General features: G+C 44.9%; 1 protein-coding gene across 3 annotated transcripts in view; it reads left to right on the top strand.

Moving 5' to 3' along the window:
- Positions 1-54: 54 nt before the first annotated feature.
- The window catches only part of ttbk1a (tau tubulin kinase 1a), a 58,173-nt gene continuing 50,108 nt past the window's right edge, over positions 55-8,119 (top strand). Inside the window, exon 1 of one of the 3 annotated variants that reach the window (XM_039815624.1) lies at positions 55-99. Coding sequence is in view for 1 of the 3 variants with exons in the window: in XM_039815607.1 (XP_039671541.1) it covers positions 6,645-6,647 (3 nt within the window). In the remaining 2 variants the exon portion in view is untranslated. Of the gene's footprint in view, positions 100-1,855; positions 2,419-6,563; positions 6,648-8,119 lie in introns of those variants that run through there. The other 2 variants (XM_039815619.1, XM_039815607.1) reach the window with 2 other exon arrangements.

Here is an 8,119-nt window from a genome sequence, read left to right as displayed (position 1 = left end):
GTGTGTGTGTGTGTGTGTGTGTGATGCCGTAGAGATGATGGAGGAGTGGAGGAGGAGGAGGCTGCTTCTTCTCGGCTCCGGACACAAAAACACATTCAGGTGAGAAAAAAACCCAAAGAAAGACAGTGACCGAAGCGACGGGATGCTGCAGAGAAAGGGTTTGTGTGTGTGTGTGTGTGTGTGTGTGTGTGTGTGTGTGTGTGTGTGTGTGTGTGTGTGTGTGTGACAGCCACAGAGAGGATGAATGGCTGTCCGGTCTGTAGAATCTCCTCAAAAAAAACAATCGATCCGATGTGATTGTGTTTAATTCAAAATAAAAGCCTCGGTAGCGGCAGATTGACGGTGCATCGGTAGAAAAGGCCCCACGGTAAACGAAGGGGAGGATGATGAGGCGTTCAGGTGCTCGTTACAGGGTGGGACTGCACATCTTCGCCCCCGCCTGTCTGATCATAAATAAAGGAAACCTGCCAGCGTCCGCTCTGTATTTTCAAAATAAAAACAACATTTTAGCTTCTTTACAATGGCAACTATATGAAATGCTATAAAAAAAAAATGCTAAAAGTAACCTAACTCCACTGGTCAGATGAGTTCTAACCTCTAAAGTAGAGACACTTCAGGCAAAAACATATTTTAATTTATTAGTTAAGATTAGAGAAAAGATTTGGGGCTCCTGGGTAGCTCACCCGGTAGAGCGTGCGCCACATGTAGGCTACCGAGGCCCAGTCCTCGTTGCTGCAGCTGCAGGTTCAGTTCTGTTGGAGCCGAAAATTATGATTTCGATATTACCTTTTATTTTGATAAATTGTGCATAAATGCGGTGACATTTACAGTGAACTAGACTCATTGTAAACTGACAATTAGTGTTAACTGATCTTGATGCGTGGCGCATCGTCACAGCCTTTTGACAATCAGCTGATTGAGGCCGTGTATCTGCTGGTCATTCAGCTGTCATTCAGTTTGGGGCCATTTGGTTTGAAGCCATACGGCTGCTTCAAGGACCGCTCAGAACAGTTACATGATTGTGAGTCGAAGTTGGTTTTTGTTATTATTATCTTTAATTTTTGCTCTGCTGTCAATGCTTGTACACCATCTGGTCAGGACATTATTTTTGTGGAAGAGACGACAACGTATCAAATTGAAGTTTGAGCGATAAAGAAAAGTAAACGTGAAAACAGTGTCGCCTTGTCTTGTTTTAAGTGCGTCGACTAAAGGACGAGGGATCAAGAACGTTGTCAGAAAGTTGCTCCCATAAATTCCGACCTGCGGCCCTTTGCTGTGCGTCTATCTCCCTCTCTCTCCCCATTCGTGTCTAAGCTGTCCTCTCAAATAAAGGCCTAAAATTCCCCAAAATGGTCTTAAATAATAATAAAAAAATAATTATAGAAAAGGTCTTGGTTTGGATGAGACATGAGCAACCGTTTCCTGGGAGAAAGTCTTGTGTTAAGTTCAACATTTCTTTCCTGACGTTTCACCGACTGAATAACATCTTGAGAACATAACTGGCAGATTAACTGATGATGAAAATAAGTTGCAGCCCTAAAATAAATAACTCAGAAATCAGAAATATTAAGTGAAAGAGAAACATTTGGAATCTTCAGATGTGAACAGATGTAAAGTGATTCCTGATGAAAGACAAACGCAGGGAAAAATAACCTATATAGGCCTATATATATATATAGAAACTTTTCGCCATTATAGTCTTTTTTATGCCTTTTTTAGAGGTTTTGGTCACTATTTGTATTTAAAAGCCAACAACCAATCGATTAATCTTTGCAGCTCGAGTCACATTCTGCCGCGTTTGATGAGAGCGAGTTTTATTTTGAAAGCCCTTGGCCGGATGTTGTGGTTGTGCGGGGAGACGGCGGTTTGACGCCGCTGGATGCGGAGCTGCAGTGCGGACAAACAGGCTGGAGCCGGAGAACCTGACACCCACAGACCGCCTATGACAGCCGGCCCGGCTCAGCCTCTCTCTCGCGGGGATCAGGACCTGCTTTTATCCCGGGTTAAAGACTCCCGGATGCGGCCGTAAACGCGCAGGATCAGTCCGCATCCTTGCATCCTCGCATCCTCACATCCTCCCATCCTCCCATCCTCCGCCTCAGGCCCGGAGGGGGGACCAGCACCCCGGACAGCACCCCTCCGGACTCTGCTTTTTGTTTCTTTCCGGACTCGGCGCGTCCCGGTGCTGCAGCACCGGAGGGCGGCGCCAGTTCGGTTTGATTTGGGGGTCGCTGTTAGAGGAGGAATAGCCCAGGCTACATGGTGGTTCTTTTGATTTAGTCCTGCGGGAGTGTGAGGCCCAAACCCCGGCCAACCTTCAGAGGAACGGTGGGTTTTCTGGACCAGGGCGTTTTGTGCCGAAATAAAATCCCAGATGAAGATTCCCAAAAGGCGGAAAAGGAGCGGACGGTGCGCCAGGTAGGCCTGATCCGGACCAGGTCTGGCCCGGAATACAGAGATCAGTGTGTGTGTGTGTGTGTGTGTGTGTGTGTGTGTGTGTGTGTGTGTGTGTGTGTGTGTGTGTGTGTGTGTGTGCCCGCAGTGATAAAGCGTTACAAGGGAACTAAATGTATCGATCCGTACCAAAGGATGTTTGTGATGTTTTTGTGGCCCACCGATGGTCTTTTAGGACCGGGACTGATCCGGGTTGTGTCTCTGCTCTGATCTTTAGCTAATTCATAACTCGGGTCAGTCCGGGCCAGATTTATTGATCAGCGGGATGGGATGTTGCGCAAGCGCACAGTGCACCCATGACTGTGCACTGCAGAGAGGAGAGATTCAGTATGGGTGATGCAGAGAGAGAAAGAGAGGGAGGGAGGGAGGAAGGAGGGAGGGAGGGGTGTTAGAGCGGAAGTGTGTCACTGAAAAATTCATTCATTTATTTTATTGTTACAAAAATAAATCACCCCTTTGTTGCCAGATCAGAACAGCAAACATATGACATAAGAAAGGTTAGATATGTGGATTTACAGTCTGAGGTACGGAAAAACATTTGTGCCAAAAAAATGTGGATTTACAGTCTGAGGTACGGAAAAACATTTGTGCCAAAATCACAATTCATAACAAACATTAGAAAATGTAACAATACACTCAATTAACGATTCGATTCACGGTTTTACGGTGATATGATTTTGTCAGGAGCTGCAGACAAATGTGTGAAAAATATTCCTTAGGTACACTGTGTAGTGTTTTGAGTATTTTATTAGCTAAAATCAATATCTCCATTCATAAATATGTCCTCATTGGTGTAAAATGACCTCTGCCAATGATCTGACTTCTCCTCGTAAGCGAAGAATTTCTTATCTGTGTTGACATTGGACGGGCAAGTACAAGGAGGCTTCCATGTTGTTCCGCCATTTTGAAAAACTATAATCACTGAGAAGGGACATTTATATAAAGGACTAGTCTACCTGTCTAGCTAATCCACGACGCGTTTTCGTTCAGAGCCAGCGTCACGTGACTGAAACCAGCTGAAACAGAGAAGGAGGTCAGCGCGAGGCGCTTGTCACAACGTGACATAACGGCTACCGTAGCTGCAACACGCATTTGAAAAAGCGAGGCGCTAGAGAGCGCTATTCGTTTGAATGCAAAATACAATTTTCACCGCTACATGGGAGATATTCCTAAACAGTGGACCTTTAATTTCTATAAACTGATGCAAATCAATAGATTTGTTCTCTTTTCAAAAGTGACACTGAAACTGTATTTTGTCTTAAAGAGAAAAAAAAGAAAAGATTTTATTTTTTCATAGCAATTTTAAATTTTAAATCAAATCAAATACATGGAATGTCTCAAAAAAGAAACGTGTTACATCTTTTCACATTTTTTTTTTTTTTGGATTGTGGCACAAATAGTTTTTCGCTTAGCCTGAATTACACAAAAAAAAGATTATAAAATAATGTAGACTAAAATATTTAAAGATTAACACTCAAACTACAATGCTTATTACTTTATTACTTTTTCTCACTAATATGGTGGCAGAGTTCAATGTATTTTGCATTTAAATATGTAACTTCTGGGTGTTTTATAACTCTGTTTTTGGATTTTGCTGATATGAAAGTGTTCTGTGCTTATTCTTATCCTCTATTTTCCATCTGATGTCAGATTCACCAAAACACTTTCAGTTGGAACTTGCTTATGTGTCAGAGTTTGAACTGGTTACCTGGACAGATTGTTTCTCTTTGACTGAAATAATGAACATGTTCTTCTCTCTGATAGGGCTGTGCAATGAATCAAATTTAAATTAGGGATGCACTGAATCCAGATTTTTGGGGTTGATCTGAATCCTGAATCCCCTGGTTGAGATGGTGCTGACTCCTCCTCCCATCCTCAGTCCATGAACCCAGTAAACTCATGAATGAAGTAAACAGGGACTGTCTTTCCTTTGCCGTACCTGAAGTTGCTGCATTCTGGCTGCTGTCTGGAGATTCCTTCGTGAATACCTCGTATTCTTTCAGATGTTTCAGACCAGATGTTGTAACAGCGGCCATGTTGTGTATAGTTTAGGGTCCTCGCCACCACCAGACCAATCAGCATTGAACAGATTGAACATGTAGCTGGACTTGAATGGCCTTCTTTTGACTGAAAGTTCTGCCACACAACAACTTTTTCTGCTCACCAGTTCCATTTCCACTTTCTCACAGCCTACTGCATTGAACGCTCCACCTACGGAAACACCTTCCCGTAATCAACGGCGCCGTCACTGCGGCGACCAGCGTAGCGTGCCTTGTGCAAGCACAGGGTTTGGTTCACTGGAATAAATTCTAAGTTTCAGCAGAAACCAGAACCACGTCAAAAAGCCCAATATTCAGCCCAATCTGAAGCCCAATCCTGGATTCGGTGCATCCCTGATTTTAATCACGGTTTCAGCTTACAAAAACTAAACGATTATTTTGCTCGTTACGTTTTGCAAGTCAACTCTTATTTTGTCTTTTGTTCTGAACGGTCGGAGTGTCCTCCAAACCACACGGCGATATGGTTTGTTTGTTCCTCTAACAGTAATACGACCCACAGCAGCGTTTCATAAATCCACACACTCTCACTCCCAGCGCGTCAAAAAGTGACGCTTGGTCAGATGATTTTGCCGTTTGTTATTGTCGCAAAAAGTCTCCTTTAGCATCACTTTTTGACGCTCTGGGTTGGGATGTACGTTTAACTGACACGCAGCACAAGAACGGTAGGGCTGCACAATAGGAGGAAAATGTCAAATTGCGATTATTTTGACTGATGTTGCGATTGCGATATGATTCACTATTGGAGGGAATGATCAATTTTTTGGATCATCATTCTCATTTTCATTGAAATACAAATGAAAATGTACCGTAGTCATGTAGTGTGAATCTGTACCAAACAAAGATGTCTTCTTTAGTCTGTAGGATAAGATTTGTAGGCCTGGAACGTCTCTGCAGCACCACAATACTTTATTTTAGAACGGTTTGACTCATATTTTGTCTTTAACAAATATTGCATTGGATATTGCACTAGTCCACATTGCGATTCCAATAAAATTGCGATTAATTGTGCAGCCCTAAAGAACGGGACAGTTAGGTTTAGGAAAAGTAGGCGTGTGGGGTTATAAAATGTAAGTTTCAGTGACAAGAACCGGACACAAATGGGAGACAAACCCCCGGTCTCTTGGGTGAAAGTTGTGCAAGGCGTGGGACATCACGAGGATTGATTATTTGAGAAATAGTCTAAATTCACAATGTTTCATTTCCGGGATTATTCCGGTGCCGCCGGAAATATCGCCGGATGTCCCTGATTTAGGCCAGATGTGCGTCCCCTTCCTCTGTCTCTGTGTTGGCGTTCTAACCTCCGGTGGATTTGTGAGGACTATGGTTAACTGCTCCTCAGATCTCTGCAGGGTAAATCCAGACAGCTAGCTAGACTATCTGTCCAATCTGAGATTTCTGTTGCATGACTAAAACTACTTTTGAACGTCCACATGTTCCACCAAAACAAGTTCCTTCCTGAGACTATTTAGCAGAGGCACTGTGGCTCCGTCCGGAGCTTAGCACCGCCCACGACGATTGTGATTGGTTTAAAGAAATGCCAATAAACCAGAGCACGTTTTATTCCCATCCAGGAATGCTGTGTGTGCACTAGCCAGACCTTCCTCCGCAGCGCTGTGGAGGAAGGTCTGGACATGCGAGACTATTGGTTGATCCAGATAAGGGTCCAGAAGTGCCGGAGTAAGTGTGGATGCCAGGCAGGAACTTAACAGAAGTTATGGGTTTTAAAACAACACGTATGCTACCAGTTATTATATATGTAGTTATTCCAGCAATGTTTGAAAAAAGTGTTTTGGTGAACGTGGCTTCACGTGGAAAAAAAAAGTTAAATAAAACCAGTTGAAGTCGGATGATATTCTGTGGATCTGAAGCTGTTTGTCTCTATCCCGCTGTATGAAGGCTTCTATGCTCCGCCCCCCCATTTGTGATGTCACTGTTTGAGCCTGCGTGTGCAGGACGACGCCTCCTCTTCCTCCCTCTCCTCCTTCTTGTCCTTCTTCTCTTTCTTCTTCTTCTTCTCCCTGTGTTAACTGTGAATTCTGTTTTGGCTTGTAGGCTAACACAGGAACAGGAAGGGTTTTGTCCCACTCAGGATTTGTTGTAAGCCGTCAGGTTTTCCGGGAGCTCAGAACTATGGTGAGCTCGGACCGACTTCGGCAGGTTTAAAACTGGAATGATGCAACAAAAAAAAACGGCTTCTGGCAGAGCACCCCTCCCTCTTCCCCCCTCCCCTCAGGCTACATTTTACATCGCTACGTTTTGGTTTTTTAAGCGTTTGAGTTTTGAGCCCAAAGTGATCTCCGTGCACCAAGTATTTTTATCTCCAGTAGAAGAACTCATCTCCGTTTAAACTAACACGCCCAAACCTCATATCTCATCTACATCCTGGTATCCTGGACATAAACAGGAGGCAGCGTGGAGACTCCGCCCCCTGCTGGTAGTTGCCATGGTAACGTTAGTAGCTTTAAGTCTCAGAGAACACGCCGTGACCGATAAGACCCAATCAGGACGGAGAAACGCTGGTGTCAGTGTCGGCGTCGCCAAAGGTCTCCGTTTGAAACACAACCCTGCAGATTACCAACCAGAACAGGTCAGAAGGGTTTCTTAATGTCTCCGGTTTAGGGGCTCAGAAACACCAGAGCATGGGGAATGAGAGGGGGAAACGCCAGAGCAGGGGGAATGAGAGGGGGAACCGCCAGAGCAGGGGGAATGAGAGGGGGAAACGCCAGAGCAGGGGGAATGAGAGGCCGGAACACCAGAGAAGAGGAATGAAAGGGGGACATGCCAGAGCAGGGGGAATGAGAAGGGGAAACACCAGAACAGGGGGAATGAGAGGGGGGAAACGCCAGAGCAGGGGGAATGAGAGGGGGAAACACCAGAGCAGGGGGAATGAGAGGGGGACCCGTCAGAGCAGGGGGAATGAGAGGGGGGAATGAGAGGGGGGAAACACCAGAGCAGGGGGAATGAGAGGGGGGAACACCAGAGCAGGGGGAATGAGAGGGGGAACACCAGAGCAGGGGAATAAGAGGGGGAAACACCAGAGCAGGGGGAATGAGAGGGGGACCCGTCAGAGCAGGGGGAATGAGAGGGGAAAACGTAACAGAAGATATTCGTTTTTTAAACCAAAACGTAGCGGTGTAAATGTAGCCTTAGTAGGCTAACAGGAAGTAGAAGACCTGTCGGTGAAGAAGAAGAGAAAGCTAAGCTTAAAGTTGAACATTCAGATACTACAGAAGGTTTCGAGAAAGTGTCTGTCAGGATGTTTCACTCTGCTGCCGAGACGCTGCTGGACCTCACAGTTTCTCTCCGTTACACTCCAGTCATTTATCCATGTCACTTAAGAGAAGTCCCGCCCCTTCCTGTGACCACCACGGGACTTTATTTCGGAAAACATCTGTCCGGTAGTGAACGTGGAGAGACGAGTAATGTTTGGATCCTGTTTGAACTGAGCCATGAATTACACATCTCATGTTTGTCAGTTTAAAAGATGATTTATTAAGTGAAGAAAGTTTGTCGTGGTACCCAGTTCTATGACAAACTGAGACTTTCTTCACTCGCTAAAGTATCTCTTAAACTGACAAACATGAGATGTGTAATTCATGGCTCCA

This window comes from Perca fluviatilis, chromosome 1 (genome assembly GCF_010015445.1).
Source record: "Perca fluviatilis chromosome 1, GENO_Pfluv_1.0, whole genome shotgun sequence".
Classification (NCBI taxonomy): domain Eukaryota; kingdom Metazoa; phylum Chordata; class Actinopteri; order Perciformes; family Percidae; genus Perca; species Perca fluviatilis.
Note: the sequence above shows the minus strand (reverse complement) of the source record. Positions and strands in the feature narration are given on the sequence as shown.